Below are 26,360 nucleotides of genomic sequence, written 5' to 3'. Positions count from 1 at the left end.
CCTGGAGGTTAAACACAGTAACATGTGACGTCATCGTTATAAATTTTAGAACGTGTTGTTTCCTACCAAAGACAAAAAGACAATGTAAACATACTGACAGATACTTTATAATGGCACACTCTGTTTAAAGGTCCTAGATCATGTGATTTTAACAACTCACTACGTTCAAAAGTGTTTTTTGTCTTGTCAGCTGAACAATCAGTATTTGTTGCTCAACAACTATACCCTTACGAAAATTAACCATGATTTTATTGTAGCAAAAGTGTAGTAACCATGTTTTATTATTATTATTATTATTGTATTATTTAATATTGATTACCATTTGTATAACCACAATTTTACTATATTAAAAAAAAAATCAATATAAACAAGTGAAACATGGTTTAACCATAGTAACCATGTTTTTATTTATGGTAAAACCATGGTTAATTTTCGTAAGGGCTGTATCCATTGCACTTCTGACCCTCACAGCCTCGTTTTCATTCCTGTCAAATATGGCGCTGCCCTCACTAAAGTCTGTCACATGGTGAAAAGAACAGAAAAGGTAAAATCTTCTTAGACACCGCATGGTGGAGCCACAGCATTACGACTTTGTTTGTCTTAGTAATTATATGACAACAGAAACAATCTTTCAAAGACACACTTTTTTTATTTAAGCTTTAGGTTTTCTTTCTCTCTCTCTCTCTCTCTCTCTCTCTCTCTTTCTGTCATCGTCTCATTTGTTTTAAGCATAACAGCGATGGTCGACACACTGACCTTGAAAAATATCACTTCTATATATTTCATATATTTTACTATATACTTTATCCCTCATAAACAGCATATTTGCAAATATCCAGGCAGGTTAGTTATATTAATATAATGTGATAGAAAAAATAGAATCACATGCAATCATTTCTTTCTGTTTACCACTGTGTATGTACACTCTGCCGGGCCAAAACACCTGAACATGTGCTATAGCGGTTCTGCCAGTGTTCTGAGTTCAGACAGAAGGAAGTGCAGGGTTGTGCTGTGACATGAATTCATCAAGTAAAGCAGTGAACAGATATGTCGAGCAAAGTATAACTGAGATTCAAGGAAAAATCTGCTTTGGATATGAAATAGGAACCAGTACATGACAAGATGTTACAGGTATCAGATCACTGATTCTTGAGTACTGGGACAAAACAGTTTACCAAACTGAAGAAGAAAACTGCTAATTTAATTTACTACTAATTTTTGAGTGAATTTTTCGTGTCAATACCGACAGGTAAAAACATGTTCTGTTAGGTCAGATACTTAAGGATAACAAATCCAGCATTACACTTCAAGAACGAACTGATAATACAGTATGGTTTTAAACAGACTGTCAATGCATCTGTTGACATAAATTTGACATCTGAATTTGCACGTAGTAATACATTTTTCTGCTGCTCGCTATTACCATACCTACTAATGGCAGGACAACTTTGTGACGTAACTCAAGAATCAGTGCTGTTTTGCTACCACATGTTGCATTTGTATTGTAGCATGTCAAATTGTTAAAAAAAATCTGAAATCTAACTGTGAAACAAGTGAAAACAAAACCAAACACACACACACAAATATTTTTTTCAAGCTTAATAACCAATATAGCATACATCAACTCTGATTCCATTTTTCTAGAGATGAAACTACAGCTGCATCTGATATCATATCCCTCATAATCTTAACAGCTACTAAAATATTTCCAAGTCTAATAGGTGATCACAAGGAAACTCTATCAATGACAGGCATATAAGAGATATCTCAGTTCACAGTGTTTCTGATGGAACAGTACCGGCCAACACCTAATGTGCAGCACATCACTGATACCAATATTTTCCAAATTTTGTCTTCAAGTTCATTATTGCTCAAGTAATTCTACTAAACATACATAAAAGCACCAATTACTTCATTAAACCGAAACCTAAATTACGTAAACCACTTGCAAATATGAGTTTACCAAGTTGGAGCACAAAATTCTAGGTGCTGCTTAATTCTAAGCATCTCTCTTTTTAATTAAAGCTGTTCCTCAAAGTACATTTAATATCCACGGCCTTTTGTATGTACTGTGTTTCTACTCTGCATTAAATTTTTCTTTCTTTAACTATATGTTTATAATAATACAATATTATATAACATAATGCCTGTATTTAACATATCAATAAAATACATATTATTTTAAGTGCTAAAAAGAAATACAGTTTTATATTTCTTTAGCCAGAACATTTTCAACATGTTGGTAATGTTTTTTTTTTTTTTTTTTTTTTTGCATAGGAAAAAATATTCAGCTCTGATGTAAATAAGTACATAATTCTGTAGTTTTCAAAATAAATAAGGATTGTTTTTTTCTCTCTATCTTCATGAACAATAAAATAATATAAAAAGAGAATTGCTACAAAGAAAAGAATGGCAGTAATTGCCAGTGAAGCATAAATGAACAAATCCTGGGACTAGATATCAAATCGATGAATAAACAGCGTGAATTACTCATATTCAACATCTGATGGGCAATATTCCAACATTGTATAATACTGACCTTGCAGACATGAACACAGTTTTTTTTTCAGTACCAAAATACATATCTACAAACATTTATAACAAACAAGCTTGATGTATTTAGATATGTACTATAGTGAGATCTATGCTTTAATATATAAAAGGTGCACTTGTTTAAATAATGTCATCTAGGAGATGTGGGTTGGCTACCCAGTCCAAAGTTCGTGGCTCAGAGGCTGCCATTATCATGCACATGAACTGTTTGCCGGTCCTTTTATCAATAGGGTAAATAGTAGTTGGCGTGAACCTCCTGTTATTCTCAACAAACTCACAGAGCTTTTGGTAGACATTGGGATACTCATGGCGAAGAAACACCCCACGTATCCTCAACTCCCGCTGAATGTTGATGAAGCAGATCTCCCGGGCTTTCCTTCCCTCCTCACCTTCCTTGTCAATGTCTGCCATACCTGGCGGTGGGGTCAGGATCAACGTCTCCATGTCGCTTTCCTTCCGATGGACCTTCTTTTCTGGGCTGTAGGAGGCCAGAGCAATCTTGGCAAACTTCCTGACGGTTGGGGCTTGGACCCTTGGCGATGGTCCGTCAGGCACTTGATCACCAACAGCGATGGATACATTCAAGAGAAAACATTCGTTAGGGTCATATGCCTTTCCTGCCTCTTGGAGCTCCTTGCAATATTCCCCAAGGTTATCCTTGAAGCTCTCCAACTCACGGAGAGATAAGTATGTTGGCGACATGAGTAGACTTTCTAGTCCAAACTGAAGGAAATTTGTGGACGAACCTGGATTTGGAAATCCCAAAAACAAGACTCCTCTGCCCCGAGACAGGTATCCCACTTTGGCTATACGGGAGAAAGCTTTATGGACTTCTGTGGTTTCTCGACAGTGCTTAATAATGTGTCGACACACACTACTGATTCGCCCATAGAGGCAGCTCTCCTTGTGGACATCCCAGTCTTCACGGCGACAGTTGCGAGAGCAGTAGTAGGTATAGCAGCTGTGACAGGACTTAAAGTAGAGGCAGGCATTAAACAAGGTCTCAGTCCGACGACATTTATTGTTTGAACACATCATTGTGTCGTCCTCATCGGGACTCTTGTCAGGGGAGCACTCTTCTGTATTTCTCAGGCCGTCACAACTCCCATCGGTGTCTCTTAGTGTGTCAGGATCTATTTTTATTGAAGTGGGTTGTTTGTCAAGTGGCATGCCACTTTCAGATCCTGCTATGAAATCCTTTCTCACTGAAGATACTACTTCTTCTTCATCAATGAGCTTTTTGAGTTGATCAAGCATGTCTTCACTGGTCCTCCTACGTGGAGGTTTGTAATCGATGACAAGGTCAGCTAGAAGCTCATCAAGCTGCTCTAAACTTTGCTGTAGGGATGTGCTGCTGTGCGTTTTCTCTTTGGTAGATTCTCCAAAGCGGGATTTTGCTTCACGTTGAGGGGTTTCTTGATTTGGGGCACTTTTTGAATCCAACACATTCCAACTTGCAGAGCGTGCTTCTGGTTTACTAAGATTGCTTGATTTGATATCATTATCTGTGATGGTAATCTCAGGTGTGACAAACCACAGTTTACTCGAAGAGCTCCTGGCCTCAGTTGGACTTTTGTCAATCAAAGAGTTTTCAGATAAAGACAGTGCAGCATAACGCCTTGGTGAGCTGGAAAGGTTGACAACCACAGGTTTTGGTCTTTCTCTTGAAGTTTGTAGTACCCCCTGACAAAGAAGATTCTCATCACTTTTCCCTCGGGGTACTGGCTGTTCTCGCTCTACATGGGTATCAAGGATGTTATCCCATGATCTTGAGTACGGTCTTGGGTCTGTTACTGTTCTTGCAGGCTCCATGCATGGGTTGGCATACCAAGTTGTGAGCTTTGGCTCTTGTCTAACTCTTGTGGGAGTAACCTGTGATACATACGAGGAAGGGTAATGGCTTGAGTAGCTGGACACCTCTGAGCCATACCAGTCCTCTGTAGGAGGCTGCACCACACGGGCATGTCGTCTTCCCTCTGTGTAATATGCCCTTGTGGGAATATGATGCTCCATTGGTGGCGTGTAGGGGTTGGCCATGTAGAAGATCCGGGGGGGGGCCGTTTGAATTTGATATGTCCTTGGGTCATCACCATAGAAAGTCCTTGCTGGAGGTGTTTGTATTATATACGCCCCTGGCTCATTTGCTGCATAGGTTTTAGGGTACACAGGCTGCCCAGGGTAATGGTAGGTGTCAATTTCTGTGAAATATGGCCGGGAAGGTACAGTATGAAAGATGTGAGTCCTTGGATCTTGTACATACGGTACTTTAGGTGAATAGGGTTGGCTAGGAATGCTGTATCGGTCATCTTGATAATAAGTCCTTGATTGAGCTGTAGATCCATACTTCCCCAAATCCTCCGCATAGAAGAATGTAGTTGGCACATTGGGGCTTGAATGAGCCCTTCGTTCCCGTCCATATTGTTCCCTTGGCTCCCGTGGTGAGACCACCTTTTGTAAAGGGATCTCCATAGGCTGTATGTAGCTATTTGGCATACTTTGCGAATACTGGTACGCCTGCCTGGACTCTCCAGTGTCAGTGGGAGTTGGTGTCCTTGAAGTGGAGAAATGGCGAGGCACTGTAAGACTCCGACTGCCACTGCTGGGATACTTCTGCCATGGTATGTCCACATGAGGTGTAGCTGCCTTTTGGCCTCCTTGCTGCACAGCCGACTCATCCGGTTTGATGTCCACCCGGCACCGAACATGAGGACTAGTAGCAGGTTTCTCTGGTTTTCCTTCGTCAAAGCCTTCAGATACATATACAGGGGAATACCTGCTTGTATCACTCCTCTGCGGCTGTAGTTTGATGGGATGTACTTCATTCACGTGTGCCCGCGTGGCAGCATAGGAAGACTCTTTCCTTGGGGAAACTTCCGGCCTTGGCTGAGTGTTTCGATGTGTCCTTTGAGCTTCCCGGCCCCTCCTTGCCACTGGAGGGGAAGCATCAAAAGATACAGGAGTTAGGCTGGTCTGAACCCGTGAGGCACTTCTAGATCTAGTCCTCCTCTTTTGTTCTGTCACAGCAATTTCAGCAGACATCTCAGCAGTCATTGGCTGGGAGGTGAGACGGTAGTTAAATATGTCTGGGGAAGAAAACCGGTGGAGTCCATGCCCTTGTTGGTGACCTAAGGCATTCCAGGCAACCTCTGGATTGGCCGCATACCTTTCAGCCCTTCGGTATGGGTATTCCATTGCTATTGTATGATATCTGGGTTTGTCCATAGACTCTGTGTCAAAGTTACGGCAGTGCCTCTTTTTGCTTTTACTTTTTCGAGTGTTCTCCAGTTTGCTGATGGATGGGGAATCACATTGTTTTGAGGGATGAAAGGCTTTGGAGTGGTTCGAGAGGGAGTTCACTTTAACATCTTGATACACTGTTGATATTAGTATATCAGGTGGATCGGTGCGTGTCATCTTAATGAGGCTCTTCTAATTTTCCCCATTAAATTAGTTTAGGTTCCCTGCAAGAGAGGAAGAAAACAAAACAAGTTTAGTATTGTACAAGTTGCATTCAAACCACCTTATGGATATGATCTGTAATACTAAGTGTGAATGCAAACAGTGTTTTTAGGAACTGGCTGATAACCATAAAAAAACAACATTACATTTAAATAGCCTGCATTTAATATTGTAAACAATCATCGCATAATATTTGATAAGCATTGCATGTGTAAGTTTACCTTGGGGAGCAACTCGTCAAGCCAAGATTAAGTGCAAATGTACACATCAAATAAACCTAATTCTGATTCAGTAATGGTTCTACTGCATTGTGTTGTTCAGCAAAATATGTTGGCAGGATGTATGCAAGTAATTTGGTTGGATGATGTTTCCCCTGGGAACAACTTCATCTCATAACCATAATAGTACATACAGTGTGAGGACTCAACAGAATTGCACTGAATCCCTAATACAAAAATCTTTCTTTTCACCTTTGAAATGTCTTGGAATGGTAAATTGCTTAAGAACGCTTACGTAATTCAAAACTTTTTTTTTCTCTTATGCTTGGCTTCAAATTAAACTTACATCAGTTTAAATCTGCAGGTTTAAGGCAGTACAAAAATAGTGTCTTGAGTCTAAATTAGGCTCTTTGAAGGCTCTTGGACATCTTGTCATTCTCAAAAACCTTCTGCAAAACAGGTGCAATCATTTGTCATGAAGATCCGTATTATACAAAGAGGACACAGCTGAAATAATGCATGTTGTCATTAAAGATACAATCAAAGTAATGCTTGCAACGGAATACACTAGTCAACTTTTGAAGTGGATCAAAGCTGTCCTAAAATTAAAAGCATTCTTGTCTTAGGAAAACTTTGATGTACCTTTTTGATCCACTTTAAATGTTGGCTACTTTATATACACTTCTAGATTTTTTTTCAATTCACATTTAGTTCCCACTAGTCAATGTCTGTTTTCTTGCAAAAGGAAGATTAAATGGTTTTCAAGACCTCCTCACATCTTTTTTCTACTACGGATATTATGTAAAGAAGGAACTGACACTTCTACAAACATGACTATGCCCAGACGCTGTTTACTCACCGAGTGTTATTCTGGCAGCTTTTCACACTGCCGCACGCAATTGAGTAACGCATGCATGTGCATATGGAACACCCACCGTCTACCAACATAAGCATTGTCACCAGACTTGTGCATGCAACATATTTTCTTGTCCCCAACTAATTTGGAAATGCATCATTGGTTTAAAAAAATATATAAATTTATTCTAGAAAAAAAGAGTCCAGGAAAACGGCAGGAACAATGGCACAAGATTGTCTGAGATGAGGATAAGGAAAGCGCTTTTAAAAATCCATTTTAAAGTTAATAAATGCAATGTTTGTATTCATGTTGGTTTCATATGTCCAATGACAAAATACAATACTTTCCTAACACCATTTGTATACACATAATTGTATAATAATAATAATAATAATAATTTTCATTTAAAATATCACGAATATTGTAATGCTGTACCCAACATTTCAGACTTTTCCAGTCTCAGGGTAATGAAACCACCTAAAAAAAAAATGTAGTTGAAGCCCCACAACAATATCAAAATGAAATGTAATTCTTAAATAATAATAAAAAAAATCATCATAGAAGAGGTATATGAATTATATTTAAATCTATTTTTGAATAATTCCATAAAATAAAAAATAAAAAAGGTACTGACCCCAAAAATAATGAACAACAAAGACAAACTGTTTGCAGCACATAAAAGCTGTCATAATTATCAGTGATGACCTTGATCCCTTAACAGAACTGAGCACTAAGCTTCACACACATTTCACATAATTAAACAAGAAAGCACCACAGAATTTCCTCACTAGCAAATGCGACTCACTTTTTTTTATTATATAATAAAGCTTATGTACATTATGTATTCTTTTAAATTCTATATAAGGAAAGAAGCCACTAAATCATGACAGCAGGAAATGGGTAATGTCAAATTAAATCACACAACACATTAAATCATTTTCCATTATCATCATTATTGTTATTTTTTTTAATGAATGAATCAATTAATTTATTATTCATGGATCTGGTTAATTTAAAATTGCATGCAGTTTTGTTTCAATTACTTATTCAGTATGTGAGAATATTAAATTGTTCAGGAAGGCAAAAGAGCCTTACAGTGACTTCTTACTGGCATAATATGAAACATCTTTAACCAAGATTGATCTGGAAAAATACACTGCAAAAATTATTTTATTGGGATAATTGTCTTGTTTTCCAATACAAATATCTAAACATAAATCAAGATACATTTACTTGAGAAGCAAAACTACATGATATTAAAGGAACAGCTCACCCAAAAATGAAAATTTGTAATGAAAACGATGCATTGCCTTGCACTTTATGAATCACCTAAATATCTTCTTTACTGTTCTACTGAAGAAAAAAGTCACCTGTCCTGGGTGGCCTGAGGGTGAGCAAATTAACAGTACATTTTCGTTTTTTGGGTAAACTATCCCTTTAGTCTTATTTTCTGAAAAAATGATCAAAATTAACGAGTTCATGCTTGAAGCATGAATAAATATCTGCCAATAAGTTTATTTTTCTGACCCACTGGCAGTTGTTTTCTTGTTTTAAGCATAAATGGCCACTGAGTGATGCATATAGTCCACTTTGAATTTGAAATAGTTTTGCTATGAGGGTTAACAGGGGCATTTGTTCAGCAGCTCACTGAAAAAAAAATTGCCAACTCCAGCAATAAGGGCAATCAAAGGAGTCAAGACTTTGGCCTTTCCGTGGCCTTTGACCTTGTCATCTGTAAAGTGTGTGAACATGCCTGTATTGCACCGTCTCATTGCTGCTGATGCCAGTTGACCCTTTTAACCCAGCAAAGAGCTACAGATGGATGTGAATTATTGAACATATGAGCCTCTTTACCGCCACACATTTCTTCTGTGGTTGCTTTTCTCTTTACTGTAGACAAAATGTACTACGTTAGAAAGAACTGTACATTAAGTATCCATGAAATGCATGGAAATGTGAGGTTTATCCAGCTATAAATGGAGTGACAACCTGATCAAATATTTTGACAAAGCAAACGGCACTCCTTAAAATGCAACCCAAAATGTTCATGTATGAAACGTATGCAATGCACTCACATACACAAAAACAGTCTATATAAACCAGCCTATACTGTATATATACTAGTGTTGATTAATGTAATCAGCATAATTTTTCCTTTTGTATGAAGCAGTTCACATGCAGTGACACAAAAATACTTGAATATGATAACCTAGAAATCTGAAAATCTGAAATACAGTATTACATTAATACATCTACCGTACATGAACAGTAATGTACAGAAATACATCCAATTCATAGTTATTTATTTAGGATTAATATTCTGAAAAACTAAATAAAGTATTTATTATATATATTATATAAAGTATGTATATATACTTTAACAATTAATAAATTATATTAAAATAATGCTGATAGACAAGCAAAAATCACAAAGCCACGGAGCCCCGCACGTCACCTGTAGGAGAAAAAAAATCAATCCGTGGCGACGGTTTTGCAATCCTGTCCCCTCAGTTTATAAACCGTACTCACGAATTCATAAACTGTTCCCTCGGTTTAACAAATCGTGCCCACGAGTTTCCAATCCGTGCACTCAGATTTTGTAAACCGTACCCACGGTTTTTGAATCCGTACCAACGAATTTATAATCCGTGCGCACGCTTTCGCAATCCGTTCCCTCGGATTTGTAAACTGACACACATTTCACATAATCTTCTTTTTAGCGTTTATTTTTCATTAATCAACAATAGAAGACACCGCCGCCTGTGTTTTATAGCCAAAAAAAATAAAAAAAATAACACTAAAAAGAAGGAAGAAAAAAGGGTAAAAAGCAATACTAAAAATAATATGGCGGTTATGTTTTCATTCCTTTTCTCTCTAACTGAATGCAATGTTATTTTCGGCCTAATTATTTAATAATAACATTAACGGTGAAGCGTGCATGTAACGGGTGGAGTGGGTCGAACTTAGTATAATAAAATCACAAAAATAAGGCTTCATGTTAAGAAATAATTGTACACAAGCATTTCCAAAACTGTCAAAAGTTATTTAAAAATAAAAAATTCATGAATTATTTTATGACAAACATTTTACTGTCTTATGTGTACTCACTTATTTAGCCTATAAATTAAAATTATTAAAAAAAATAAATAAATAAATATATATATATATATATATATATATATATATATATATATCATTATTATATATTATTATACAGGTTATGCATAAGAAGCTTTTATCCAAAACGACTTACAAAAGAGGAAAACATTACTCCAGAGTCAGTCACAATGCCAGGTTTATTGTACAATAATAATCAAGTGCTATTATAAGATTATCACAAATTTAACAAGATTTTGATGCACATCTTTCTTAATAAATCTTTGTATTCCACCTCATACTACACATGATAGAGAATCACTTAAGACACTTTGCTGTAGACCCATTCCACATAATAATATTCAATAAAACTGTATGTTAACACGTAGGAGCTTGCTGCATGAATCCGTGAGTACGGTTTACGAATCCGAGGGAACGGATTGCGAAAGCGTGCGCACGGATTATGAATTCATGGGTACGGATTCAAAAACCGTGGGTACGGTTTACAAAATCTGAGCGCACGGATTGGAAATTCGTGGGCACGGTTTGTTAAACCGAGGGAACAGTTTATGAATTTGTGAGTACGGTTTATAAACTGAGGGGACGGATTGCAAAACCGTCGCCACGGATTGATTTTTTTTCTCCTACAGCTGACGTGTGGGGCTCCGTTCTAAGCAGTCCAACGTAGGTTCAGTTTCAAGTTCTTTGAAATCACAAGTGGAATAATTTTGCTTGAGAAACAGATATTTCATGTGCACACACAAACACACTTTCTAAAGACGCATATGAAAGTCAAGGTTTCTTGCTCAGACTTTTCAAGCCTTTTAACACACAGTGATTATTTCTTGATATGAATTCCTCAGACCCTTCCTATCAGACCCTATCAGTCTTATAAATGGCAGTCTAGTCTCATAATGCTACACATTACTGCAGACTTGAATAGATCCTTTCCATGCCAATGCGGTCCATTCCTCGCTGAAGGCCCGGTGCTAATTTTGCAGAATGAGCCCATTTGATATGGGGGACATTAGGAGTCTTGTGAAAGGCTTGGAAACAAAAAAACTCCCAATCCTGCAGCTTGAGCTTTTAAACGAACACTGCAAAAATGGCAATCTGTGACAGAAAAGCATCACTGCCGGTGTGGGAAAAGAAAGCAATCATGGGACGTACTGTAGCAAGGCTGGTCTGAGTCATGATCTGTGAAAAATCATTGATGACAGACTCCATCAAAACCTGCTCCCTCCCGTACGACCATCTGTTCAGGCTGATCTGGCAACACCCAACGCCTCCACACACCCATTAAATACCTGATGAATTTATGTTAATCTAACATGGAAAATACCAGAGTTTTACCTGCAATAGAATATTATGCTGAATAGGTTTCTTAAGTATGAGGCAGTAAGTTTTTTAATGTTTTTGAAAGAAGCCTCTTATGCTCACAGAGGTTGAATTGAATTGATCAAAAATACAGTAAAAATGTTAAATATTACTAGAATTTAAAATAATTTTTTGCTATTTAAATATATTTTAAAACATTATTTATTCTTGTGATTTAAATCTGATTTTTCAGCATCATTACGTGTCACACGATCCTTCAGAAATCATATAATGCTGATTTGCTGCCTAAGAAACATATTATTCTTATCAGTGTAGAAAACAGCTTAATATTTTTGTCAAAACTGAGATGCTTCTTATTTCAAAATGTATTTTAACATTATAAATGTCTTTGATGTCATTTTTGATCATTTTAATGTGTCCTTGATAAATAAAAGTTTTAATAAAATCTTAAAGTATTAAACACAAATGATAAAAAATACTGATCCCGGACCTCTGGAAGGAAAAATTCTGTCTAATAATTACTACTGTATATATATATTTTTACAATTTCATCCAACTTTTTCATTAGTAATTTATTAGTAATTTCATTAGTAAATGTAATAATTTTTTTTTACAACTACAGCATCCAGTTTGTGATTCATTGAAAGAATGGAACTGACACTAATAATTATAGTTATTTAAATTCATGATCAACTACTAAAGATTTGTCATTTTACTCGTTTAATGTGTAAATGAAGGGCTAATTCAAACGGTATGGAACAATACGAGGGTGAATAAATGATGACAGAATATACATTTTTGGGTGAACTATCCCTTAACTATTCACTAACATCCATGAAAAAGTGATATTCAGAAAGATACTGACATCAGCAGACAACATCATTTCCTCCTCCCCCGTTCCTCCCGGCTGCTCCCGACTATCCCATCATATTCCCAGCCAAAGAGATTCCCAATTTCTGACCTTGTCTTTGCGCAGCGTCTGTGCTGTCAGTCAATCTCTAATCTCTGTAATCCACTTTCACTCGTGAACATGACAGGAGTTTGGCTCATAAAATCAGAACCAGGCCAAGTCAAACACAGGCCACAAACAATCCCTGGGGACGCACTACAGGCTTTTCACGACTGCCCTAATCTACAGAGTCCAAAAACAATGCCACAGAATAATTCATTTGGAAAAACTGAACCTGATTTATGATCCACAAGAGGCTCTGCTTTAAAAGGTATACAGTAGTCTCAAGCATCTCATTAAAGTTGCGTGTTTTGCCACAAAATCCAAAATGTAAAAAATAGCCATGCTAACGATTTAAAAATTCACCTCTGTTGGGTTTTTATTTTGTTGCCCCACAATAATTCATGTAAAAATATCCAGTTTTGCAAGCCTGAACCTGATTTCTGATCCACAAGAGGTTCTGCACTCATGCATCTCACAAAGAATGGCACAATTTTATCCCAAAAATCAAAAGAAAAAAACAAGAAATTGTCACAATAATCGTTTAAAAATGGAACTTTGTAATATGTTTTGTGTTGCCACAAAAATTGGTGGAAATATCCAGCTAGTTAGGTCTGATCCGAAATAGGTTTTGCTTTTGTGCATCTCACAAAAAATGGCATATTTTGCCCAAAAATAAAGAAAGAAAGACATTCTCATGCTAATGGTTTAAAAATGCACCTTTGTTGTTTTTATCGTGCTGCCACATGATGATTCACATCAAAAGCAGTTTACAAGCCTGAGCCTAATTTCTGATGCACAAGACATTCTGATTTTAAATGCAGTCCTGTGCATATTGTGGATATTTTGCCACAAAATCAGAAGAAACTGTGGTGACAATGATTTAGAATGCACTTTTTGGGGTGAAATATGACCCAGACATTCATCCAGATTAGAACCACAAGGCAATGTTATCTATTTGTAGAACAATATATAATACATGTAGAAGCTAAATCATTCTATGCACTAAAAGCAAACTTTATCTGCATCATCTAACATCTAACCACAAAGCACTCATAACCACAGGGAAGAGAGAATATGAGAAAGACCCCTTCAATTAAACTCTTTTGAGTGAATCACGCTTTGTAGAAGCTCCTTGACCCATATGAGCAAACAGAAAGATGCAATCGCCAGAGCGGAGATAGCAAAGCTTTTCACATCGGAGTATGCCAGGGCATTTATAAAAAAAGCTAAAAATAACACAACGTCAGGATTCGGTCGAAGAGAAGTTCTGATCATGCACTAATTAATGGGTTACATCATACACTTTTTATTGCTTAAATTATTTTTCACCGAGGTCCACTCAAGATATAACTATAAAGTCCTTTAGGAAAAGTAGTTAGCTATACTACAAGCTACTGTTAAGTATAGTAGTTGTTAGGTACACTGAAGTTATATAAGACGGCAATATCTTTTAAACAACAATTATCAGATGATATGATTCAAACAGAAACAGCACTATTTCTCTGGCACAAAAATAAGGCCATTAGAGAGATGCAAAGTTAATATTAGTGCATATACATTTAAACATTTACACTGAACATCAAGCAAACCAAACAACACAATGATTTATTCACACAATTTTGAATCATATTTCAAAACAAAGTATTTGACATGCATTTCACAAAAATAAATAAAAATAAATAATAATTAACTAGCTCATTTAAATTAACCGTCAAATGAAGTAACACACTAAAATTAAACGTCTAAGACACTTTGACTGAAAATTATGATTATGTTACTAGGACTGCTTTTTATGGAAGCTTGTTTCTGCCATAGGGCAAAAAATAATAAAATAAAATAAAATAAAGATATCATCTAACATTTTTCCCCACACTATTCTGAGTACATATTTGACAATTTACACTTTTTTTTCTCATAATTGTGAGGTATATAAGCAGAATCGCAAGATTTACAGGTGCTTCTCAATAAATTAGAATGTTGTGAAAAAGTTAATTTCAGTAATTCAACTCAAATTTTGAAACTTGTGAATTAAATTCAATGCACACAGACTGAAGTAGTTTAAGTCTTTGTTTCTTTTAATTGTGATGATTTTGGCTCACATTTAACAAAAACCCACCAATTCACTCTAAAAAAAAATCAGAATATGGTGACATGCCGATCAACTCAAAACACCTGCAAAGGTTTCCTGAGCCTTCAAAATGGTCTCTCAGTTTGGTTCACTAGACTACACAATCATGGGGAAGACTGCTGATCTGACAGTTGTTGAGAAGACAATCACTGACACCCTTCACAAGGAGGGTAAGCCACAAACATTCATTGCCAAAGAAGCTGGCTGTTCACAGAGTGCTGTATCCAAGCATGTTAACAGAAAGTTGAGTGGAAGGAAAAAGTGTGGAAGAAAAAGATGCACCAACTGAGAGAACCGCAGCCTTATGAGGATTGTCAAGCAAAATCAAGTCAAGAATTTGAGTGAACTTCACCAGGAATGGACTGAGGCTGGAGTCAAGGCATCAAGAACCACCACACACAGACTGTCAAGGGATTTGCTGAACCGCAGACAATGTCAGAGGCGTCTTACCTGGACCAAGGAGAAGAAGAACTGGACTGTTGCCCAGTGATCAAAAGTCCTCTTTTCAGATGAGAGCAAGTTTTGTATTTCATTTGAAACCACGGTCCTAGAGTCTGGAGGAATGGTGGAGAAGCTCATAGCCCAAGTTACTTGAAGTCCAGTGTTAAGTTTCCACAGTCTGTGATTTATTTTGGGTGGAAAACCCAGAAATTTTGGAGCACTTAGTGCTTCCTTCGGCTGACCAGCTTTTTAAAGATGCTCATTTTAAAAATTTCATTTACCAGCAGGATTTGGCACCTGCCCACACTGCCAAAAGCACCAAAAGTTGGTTAAATGACCATGGTGTTGGTGTGCTTGACTGGCCAGCAAGAGAGAATCTGTGGGGTATTGTCAAGAGGAAAATGAGAAACAAGAGACCAAATAATGCAGATGAGCTGAAGGCCACTGTCAAAGAAACCTGGGCTTCCAGACCACCTCAGCAGTGCCACAAACTGATCACCTCCATGCCACGCTGAACTGAGGCAGTAATTAAAGCAAAAGGAGTCCCTACCAAGTACTGAGTACATGTACAGTAAATGAACATACTTACCAGAAGGACAACAATTCACTAAAAATGTTTTTTTTTTTATTGGTCGAATATGAAGCATTCTAATTTGTTGAGATTTTTTTTGTGGGTTTTTGTTAAATGTAAGCCAAAATCATCACAATTAAAAGAACCAAAGATTCAAACTACTTCAGTCTGTGTGTATAGAATTTATAGAGTTTCACAATTTGAGTTGAATAACTGAAATAAATGAACTTTTCCACGAAATTCTAATTTATTGAGATGCACCTGTAAACACAGTTTTAGGAAAAAAATAATCGTGATAATAAAATTTTTTATATTTTTTGTTATTCAATTTTTTTTTATTGTTAACAAACTATGAAAAATTATTTTTGTTAATTGAAATAAAACACAATATATATTTTAGGTGAAACAAGCTGACGTTTACAATTTTATATATATATATATATATATATACACACACACACACACACACAAACTAATAAAAATGACAAAAGATAAATATTACATTAATATTAATTAAATATTAATATAAAAATATAAAAATAAAAGCTCATTGAAATTTATTAATATATACTATAGTATAATTTAAATAATACTAAAATAAAACTGCAGCAGATAAGAAATAGTATTTTTTTTTTTTTTTTGCTGTAGAGAAAGTGTTATTCAGGAGGTTTTCATAATTACACTGAGCTCTTCAAAGCTGCACAGAACTTGATTTCTAAAGAGATTTGACCTCTTGAAACACTGTCCTCTCTCTTTTTCTTAGAAGCTGCCCAAATAATGCAGTGGATGCTTTTAATACAGAGTAAAAATAGAAACATATGAGTCAGTTAAGCGTGCATGTAATGTACAAGAGACGACCTGTACACATGCATGAGAGAGTGAGGGAGTGATATATGTAATGCAATTCTGACTGAGCTTAATGAGGTTCCAGTGAGAGTGAAGGCAACAGCGTTTCCTGTGAACAGTTTCTATTAACAATACAACACTGTACGATACACGGTACGACTGATCACTTAAAGAAATACATCATCCAGATGAATATTCTGGAAAATTCTGCATGCTACATTTTATTTATTCATTTATTTTTTGGCCAGACAAAAGTAGAATTTAGCTCTCTTCCATATTTACATTTATGCATTTTGGCAAATATATAATAATAACAGTTCATAGTGACCATGTCTGTCAAGCAAAACACAAAGCAAAATAATCATACACCATACAACTTGTGCAATATATTCAAAGTTTTCTGAAGCATGAGAGCTTTTAAAAGTGCACTTTGTAATAATGTCAAAAAACTGTTTTAAAGCACAAGCACTTGTGTGTTATTCAGTATTACATTTAAAGTATATCTTTTAAACGTAAATTTCAACACCATCATATTTGAAATTACAATTTCAGTATATCTGGCAGTACATCATGTTTCAGATGACAAAATAAATAATTAAATTACACATAAATATGTATGTAAGTCCTACTTAAATGTGTCTAAAACATTTTGCATTTAATATTAATTTATTATTATTAATTTAATTGCAAATAATATGCAATTAAGTGTCTGAAAACATTATATTCAGTAGTCACTGAAGTATGTCTGTAATAAATAGCCTACTATCGATGAAAAAGTGAACTTCTATTTTCACATAGAAATGTGTGTGTTCTTAAAAAAAATCATCTTTTTGTTTTTCCACTAAAAACACTAATAACATCTTTTTTTTTTAAATGAGTACATAATGAAAATTTTCATTGCATGCCAAATGATTCCTTTAAATGCTATAAAAAGGGGTTTGTGTCATGCAAACCTCTGGTGCACACTGCAGCTCCAGCAAGCAGCATGATGCACATTACAGTCTAGTCACCATCGCACGATGACGTATAGCCCCAGAACATCCCACATCACGTGACACAAGTACACCATTTCATCGGGCAACATTAGAGGTTAGTTCACTTTAACTAGTAGGATTCCCAGCCCTGGCCATGCATCTCCTGACGTCGAAAAATCCACGACTGCATTACATAACCTTAATAATAGTCTAATAAAGACATCAGCACACATTATGACAAACGAACACTAGGGAAACACGTCTGTTGCACGCAATAAGTTGCATGCACAAGATAATAGCAATGTATTAATGTAATTAAGCTGCTGTTTGAACTCACGTCGCAGACTGTCGGTAAATGAGCAGTAAAAAGCAATGCATAAAGCTGGAGGGAGGTTTTATAGGTAATTCCTCACGTATATGAGCAATGCATTCATTATACAGCATCATGCGCAACTCTGATTCCCTACAACATCAAATTATTTCCACAGCGACAGATTATTTCATGCAACCGCACTGATCGTTTTCAATTCGATAGTGTCATCTGTCAAATATCGATGCGCGTGTTTTCAATGTCAATGTCAGAAAAGCTGCGCTCATCTGTCACGCGCGGTGCTCCTTACCGTATTAATCCATCCACCAGTAGCATAAATATCCATCATGCAAAGCGCTTATGCTTTATAATGTGCTGAGTCGCATTTTAGCGTGAAAGCGACTGTAGTATCGGCGAATCGTGTAGTCCTCACGCCTCAGCTGATGAGCGCATCTGTTACTATCCGCGCGCGTCTCCTCGGCACCGGCGTCCAGTATGCGTTCAAAAGGGGCGGGGCGGACGCCTCTGGCTATGATGTAAAATGTAAGTATGTTAAACCTCTGAAAGCCTGTATCTTCCTTGTCTGCCCTTACAAAGAGACAGAGAGGGGGTGCCATGTTACAGTGATGATATCATATATATATATATATATATATATATATATATATATATATATATATATATATATATATATATATATATATATATATATATATATATATATATATATATATATATATATATATATATATATATATATATATATATATATATATATATATATATATACATATACATATACATATATACACACTGCAGTATTACCATGTTTTTCTTTAAAATAACTTTGTTCACCGTCTAAATAGCGCGAGATAGATCAAAGTACCACCATATATTTTGTAAGCCAACCAAGTGTGTACCTTATGGATAAGAATAAATATAATAAATATTATTATTATAAATAATAAAATATTTATTATTATTATAAAAACTCTATTTTTATCATTCTAATTGTATTATTAATATAATATTGTTATGATAACAACAAATAATAATAATCATTATTGTTATTGCAGCCACTTTCATGCTAAAATGCGACCATGCTATCATATTTATTTCTAGAAATAAATACATACAACTATAGCAACAACAACAAAAACAACAACAATTCTTCTTCTTATTATTATTATTATTAGTATATAATTATGCTTTGTGGCTTATATAAATTGTAACACTAACAAGTAAGAACCTGCCAGTAAACAGCCTATTATAGGGATTCCAGACAAATATAAGCAGGTAATTATGAAACACAACATGCCAATGTCAATGTCAGAAAAGATGTGCTCATCTGTCAGTAAGTCTTCAGTCTTTTTTTTTTTTTTTAACATACATAAATAATGATGAAAGAATGACAACTTCAACTTATCCTCTAATGTAATTCAGAAATACATTAAAATGTTTGCTTTGAATGCGGCTTCAATCCATTACAATTAAAGGGATTTGAGCTTTGTTTCAGCAGACAGTTAAGGTGTTTGATGGGGAGCAGATCAATACTCATGAATTTTACTAAAAGACCTCCATGGGGACTATCAGTCTGTCGAATGCTGACCGATGTGGGTTAATAAGATCAACAAAGAACCTGAAGAACACATGTAATCAAACACACAGCTGTGAGAGCAGCTTATAAACATGACATTCTCATCGTCCTACAGTGATTATTCAAGACCGCTTGTCATTTCACTACAAACGACCTTACACTGGTGTGAAAAGTACAAGAATGCAAACGAGCCAGCACTGTGTGGCAATAACACGCCGCCTGTCGTAAAAAAAAAGGATTAAAAACACAACAACTTGCATGCATTAGAGGAAAATGCTGTAATTATGATGTATTCATTCAGGCCTGTTTGATTGATGGCTTCAAGACGAATCAGCGCTTTCATTGTATTCATCATAAATCCTCTTTATGGCTGGTTTCCAAACCTCGTGAGCTGCTGCTGTATACTGAGATGATGTGAGCGATTTGGAACAACCTACCGTGCATGGGAGCAACTCCTTGTGTCTCACAAAATGAGCTGCTCGCATTATGTGCTTTTACAGAAATATTTGGCACTGTAATTTTGTCACTGAATTATCAATCATATTTCTTTGGCAGCTTTATAATTAAATATTACTATATATATATAACACACATGGGATGGATAGAATTATGGATATATGGATAGAACGATGAATGTATGGATAGAACAACAAATAGATGAAGAGATGGATGATAGAACAACGGATGGATGGATGTACAGAACAACAGAACGAAAAGAACAATAGACTGAAGAATAGATAGAGGGAACAGAAGAATGATAGATTTATAGACAGATCGGCAGAGATAGATGGATAGAACAATAGAAAGACAAAAACAACAGATCAATGATGGATGGATGCATGGAACAAAAGAATGATAGGACAATAGATTAAAAGAGATCCATAGACGTTAGATAGATGGAGGTATAGAACGATAGAACAAAAAATTACAGATCAGAACAATAGAACGATAGATGGATTGATAGATGGGCAGAATGATAGAATGAAAGAACAATAGAAAAAAAGAACCATGGATGGATGGACGGAACAAAAGCATGATAGAACAATAGATGGATAGACAGATCGATAGATGATAGATGGATGAATAGAATGATAGAAAGAAAAAACAAAAGATAACAATGGATTGATAGACAGTTGATAGATGGATGGACAGAATGATAGAAAGATACATAGAACAGAAAGAACCACGATGGATGGATGGAACGATAGATGGATAGACAGTAAAACAACAGATAACAATGGATAGATAGATTGATAGACAGCTCATAGATAAATGGACAGAATGATAGAATGACTGAAAAAAAACAAAAAACATGGATGATGGAAGGAACAAAAGCATAATAAACAAATAGATGGATAGATGGATCAATAGATGATAGATGGTTGAATATAACAATAAAAAGAAAAAAGATAGATGGATGGAAAGAATGATAGAATGACTGAAATAACGATAGAACAAAAAACATAGTTGGATGGATGAAAGAATAAAAGAATTATAGAACAATAGATGAATCGACAGATGGATAGATGGATGAATAGGACTAGAAAGAAAAAACAGCAGATAGATTGATTGGCAGTTGATAGATGGACAGACAGAACGATGGATGGATGGATGGGTTTGACCCTTGACCTTGCTGCTGAAGCCTCTCTAGCATCACTAGCTCACACGAGGAGGACATTCAGTCTTTCAGCTTCCAGCTCTCTGTATTGATTTGACTCAGAGAAGGGAAGAGAAGTGCTGAACAGCACACAAACAAACACCTGCTGGCTGATCACAGGACACTGACAGAGGAGCTTCAACAAGAGACTGATCTGTCTACAACGGAAGCCCAGCCGCAGTCAGCACGCACGCACACCTTTGTTTTTGTGAAAAGTGGGTTCATCCCATAGGCATAACGGTTTTTATACTGTACAAACTGTATATTCTATGGCCCTACACCAACCCTACACCTAACGCTCACAGGAAACTTTGTGCATTTTTACTTTCACAAAAAAACTTGAGTTTTAAAAAATTGGGACATGGGTTATGTCCTCATAAGTCACCCTCTCCTTGTAAGACCTGTGTCATACCCATGACATTATACAGAGTTGTGTCCTGATATGACACAAAAACATGCACACACACACACACACACACACACACACACACACACACACACACACACACACACACAGACACACACACACACACACAGAGATACGTCCTGAGCAACTTCAGCATAGCGCTTCTCAACTGCCCAGATGTCAAACAAAACTGTGCATCATACATGCTTATGTATACAAACAGACCAGAAAATACTGCAGATAAGAACACAAAATTATGTCCTGAGTGAATGACCCCTTAAACCTGAACTTATAATCAATGATATGCATATTATATTTAATAACTTGCACATTTGGCACAATAATTTAACGCCACAGAATTATCTTCACATAAATATAACAGTATATTAAATAATTATTAATAATATTTTATTTATTTTATTACAAAAGCTGCAAAATGAAGATCATTCAATGGCATTACAATATTGGGTCAAATGCATAAATTACTGTATAAATCAATATACATGTTATTTTATATACGTATACTGTAATATTTTCTGATAAAAGCAGTAAAATAAATATTATTCAATGATATTATTGTGTGAAATGTGAAAGCTATACTAAGGAAAAAACTAAATAAATATTTTATGTTTTATTTAAATATACAGTACACTTTAATATTTGCTGAAAAAATCTTCAAAATGATTATTATTCAATGACATTCAGTTTTGTCAAATGTATAAGATTATACTAATGAACGAACTAAATAAATCATTTTTTTTAATACACAGTACACTTTAATAATTGCTGAAGAAACCTGCAAAATAAATGTCAATGAAATTAAATTACTGTATCAAATGCGTACATTACACTAACTACACTACAAAACTATTTATTTTTTATAAAACTATAACATTTGCTGAGGAAAGATGCAAAATGGATATTATTTAATGGCATTAAATAATTTGATCAAATGCACAAATGAATGAAATACTGTATATGCATCATTAATCATTAATAATCATTAACTGCATAGATCCTAGAATATGCATAAATATTAACATGACAGGAAAATTTATAATTTTGTAAAAGCAAACTTAAATTAGGACTGATCTTGTGCAGCACTCCTGGTCACGAGCCACCAGGTTAGAACGACTTATTACAAATCTTCAAAATTCCCCAACGTTAACCGTGAACGTCCACTTATAGTTCTCCACATTGCACTGTTTAAAGTGTTTCCTCTCGTATTACGTGACAAGCTTCCCTGACGCCAGGCACACATGCTGCTCATGCATTATCTAAAGCTCCAGTTCCTTAGATCTGTGGGAATGTCTGCCTATTAATGAAGTGCTCTCTCAGCACATGAGCCTGGGAATGATTCTGATGCCCATAAGTTACAGACTCATGAGCTCATACAACACACCTCATGATACTGATGCAGGATCAGTCTCAAGCTGTCAGTGATGCTGGTTTTACTATAGTTCTAGAATTTGCTTTTATTCTAACTAACTGGACTGTTGTTTTATTTTCCCATAAAAGCATATCAAATTCATGAATAACTTTGCTTTAAATGTGCTTTGCATATTCATATTGCCAAGATGATGCTGAGAAGCAGATTCAGTTAACAGAAGATTCACACACGCCACCATCACATCTTATCTGCACTTGAATTAACCCCATCAATTCTACCGTATCATATTTGATATGCAAATTTCCAATACAGCAATAAACAAATAAACAGACAAAAATACATTTCAAAATGTATTTCAAGGGCAAGAAATCAAATTTCAAATCTTACAGTAGTCTACATTCAGGCTAAATGCAAATGTAGATAGTCAACTTAAGATCAAAACTAGATTTAAAATAATAATAATAATAATAATATATATATATTTTTTAATATTGTTAAGTTTGTTATAGACAATTAATACTTTTTTTTTCAAGTGACTGAATATTTTTCTTGCATTGAAATATATAGGGCAAAATACCTAAAAAAAAACAATATATATATATATATATATATATATATATATATATATATATATATATATATATATATATGTTGGCCAAAAAACAATACATTTACATAAAAAATATATTTCAAAACATATTTATGCAAATATATATTTAAATATTTTAATATATTTAAAAAATATATTTATTATATATAATTAATTTTGTTTACTTGATTCTCCATACATTTTTTTTGTTTTGTTAAAAATCATTTAGTAAACATCAATGACTGATATTTAACAGAACATGTATTTTATGTAAGTCTATGATACTGTTATAAAGATCTAATTAATTTACATTACAAGCTATCAGAATTTAATCTTATCTTTTGGCCATATAAATAACAGAAACTGCACCATATTTTATATTTCATTCATAAAGCAAGCACCCAGAAAACCATAGAAGCCAAAATTATGTTAACAAGGATCTTTAAACAGTGTGAGCCATTGTAAAGGCCTGTTTTCATCTGCGTTAAATTCGGCATCTAACCTGATTATAGTCTGTCTCCATTCTCATTCTACAGTGAGGTTTTTGTTGAACTCTGATTGTTGGCTGTGTTGCTCTTGTTTCAGTAGTGGAAGTGAAGGAGGCAGCAGGCAGCGGTTGCAGCTGGTTTTGTGAGTCAGAGCCTCTTGCGTAACGCATCTCAAACTGGCGTCAGTATCTGATGAGCCGGTCTGAAGCTCACATCAAAGGACTAGAGTCTCAAATCAGCCTGGAGCTGTAAGACTCTTATGAACGGGATTTTAGACATGCAGGAATAGAAAGAGAATGCAAAATAAATTCATATCTCTGAGCTACTGCAGTAAAAAATCTGGTTTGTGAAGTCTATCACCCCAAGAATTCATACATTCACTGTTTTATTATCTTTAAAAAACTGAATTATGAACTCTATTACATCTTCTATAGGAGCTTGATTTAAAGAGGACTTTAGTGAATATTATATTTTTTAATGAACTTTCAACTGTTTTGCGACTGACTGGACTTTAAAGTATTTTCATAAAAGCAATAAGCCAATGCATTACAGCAACTTTAAAAAGGGTTTTACCTTGTATGGATTTTATAATGAAACTATTGTTCAAAGGATTGCAAGTCTTTTTTTTTTCCAAATGCAATACTAAAATTGATCAAAAGTGATGGTAAAAGCATTTAGAATTTTACAAAAGATTTGAAATATTTAAAATAACTGCTGTTTTATTTTTCTATTCGTCAATTAATCTTGAGCAAAATGCATTAATGTTTCCTCAAAAATGTCCAGCATAACAACATTGATAATAATCAGAAATGTTTCTTGAGCAGCAAATCCGAATATTAGAATGATTTCTGATGGATCAAGTGACACTGAAGACTGGAGGAATCATAGGAATGAATCACATTTTAATAATACACTAGAAAATAGCTATTTGAAATTATAATGATATTTCACAATATTACTGTATTTTCTATCAAATAAATGCAGCCTTGGTGAACATAAATTGCAAAACAACAAAAAAAAAAAAAAAAAAAAAAAAAAAAAAATCTATTGACCTTAATGGTTTAAACCTTTAAACCGTAAATAATTTTTTTTTTTGAAAAAGTTAAAAGGCTGTTAAAGAACAGCAGAAGAAAAAAAAAACTAATTCTTAGAAGATATTCTAAAGACCAACAGTTATCACGAATAATAAACAGTGCAGGGGATTTGTAAGCACATGTTTTTAATTAAATAAAAAATTCCCATGTAATGTAATTTAGTGATGTCTTGATCAGAACATAATGAGCTTGTTCAGAGTCAGAGCCGAACAGAGTGGCTGCTGCTGTCTGAACTGAAGAGATTTCAGTCTCATCAACTGAAGGAAGACGGCAGACGCTGACTAAGACTCACCCACATGTCTGCACATCACTGAAAGAATACAGGCTTTAAACAGACTTATGAATTCAGACTGAGATGTAGGCTGTGCGATTTGGGGAACATATCTAATTGCGATTTGTTTGACAGATATTGCAATTGCGATTTGATTCGTGATTTTAATTTCAAAGTCAAGCTTCAGCTTGATATCGTCAATGGTGTGCAGCACAGTATGGGAATCAGTACCCTGCTGGAATTTTTTTTATTAAAAGAAATAAATAATAGAAACCATCACAGAAATTTTTGTAATGTGTTTTGGGCATTATTCCAATAGGAATTACTGTTGTTCACACCATTATAGTTTACATTAACGCCAATATAAATACTGTTATGACCCTTAAATCTATTAAAGGGGTCACATGATGTTGCTAAAAAGAACATTATTTTGTGTATTTGGTGTAATGCAATGTGTTTATGCGATTTAAAGGTGCCATCTGTCATATCTGGCAAAAAAATCAAGTCATACTCCATATTCCATACCAGATGGGGGCAGTATGCCTCAATAAAGTGAATTGGTCTACTCTAGAGTAACAAACGAGAAACGGCAGTCTCTATGCTCCGCCCCTACCTTCACAACAACCCTAGAGCATAGCTGAAGCCTATAAGACAGAGGTTCTCAATTGCAGTCCTCGCGCCCCACTGCTCTGCACATTTTGAACGTTTCTCTTAGCGCTTTAGACATTTGTTCTATTCGAACATAAATGCCCTGCGAAGTGGACATCACAGGATATTCAGCCATGATTCCAGTTCGAAGCGAACGTAGCTATATGTTCCAATCAAAGTGCATTGAAGTGTGCAAGACGTGAATTTAAATTGTATTGATTTACAGAGGTATATGATGTCACAGTTGTCCATGTTTAAAGACGCTGCACAGCACAAATCAGTGAATGAATGTTTCGATGTGAGGTAAACTTCAACAGATTTCCCCTGCTCAGAGAGTAGGGAGCAATGAATATTTGAAAAACAGTTCATGCACGGAGTTCATTTCTAACGAGCTGATTATCTGAATCAGGTGTGTTAACAAAGAGAAACGTGCAAAATATGCAGAGCAGTGGGGCGCGAGGACTGGAATTGAGAACTG

General features: G+C 35.2%; 1 protein-coding gene across 1 annotated transcript; it reads right to left on the bottom strand.

Annotated features, from left to right (window-relative positions):
- Positions 1 to 1,233: 1,233 nt before the first annotated feature.
- LOC132140053 (apical junction component 1 homolog) lies at positions 1,234 to 6,006 on the bottom strand. The gene has a single exon (XM_059548836.1). The coding sequence runs from the start codon at positions 5,965 to 5,967 to the stop codon at positions 2,674 to 2,676; it is 3,294 nt and encodes a 1,097-aa protein (XP_059404819.1). The 5' UTR covers positions 5,968 to 6,006; the 3' UTR covers positions 1,234 to 2,673.
- Positions 6,007 to 26,360: the final 20,354 nt, after the last annotated feature.

Source organism: Carassius carassius, chromosome 4 (assembly GCF_963082965.1).
Source record: "Carassius carassius chromosome 4, fCarCar2.1, whole genome shotgun sequence".
NCBI classification, from domain to species: Eukaryota; Metazoa; Chordata; class Actinopteri; order Cypriniformes; family Cyprinidae; genus Carassius; species Carassius carassius.
This window is presented reverse-complemented; position numbering and strand designations above follow the sequence as displayed.

Excerpts from the sequence above, each read along its gene's own strand:
- LOC132140053 (XM_059548836.1), bottom strand. The coding sequence starts at position 5,967 with ATGACACGCACCGATCCACCTGATATACTAATATCAACAGTGTATCAA.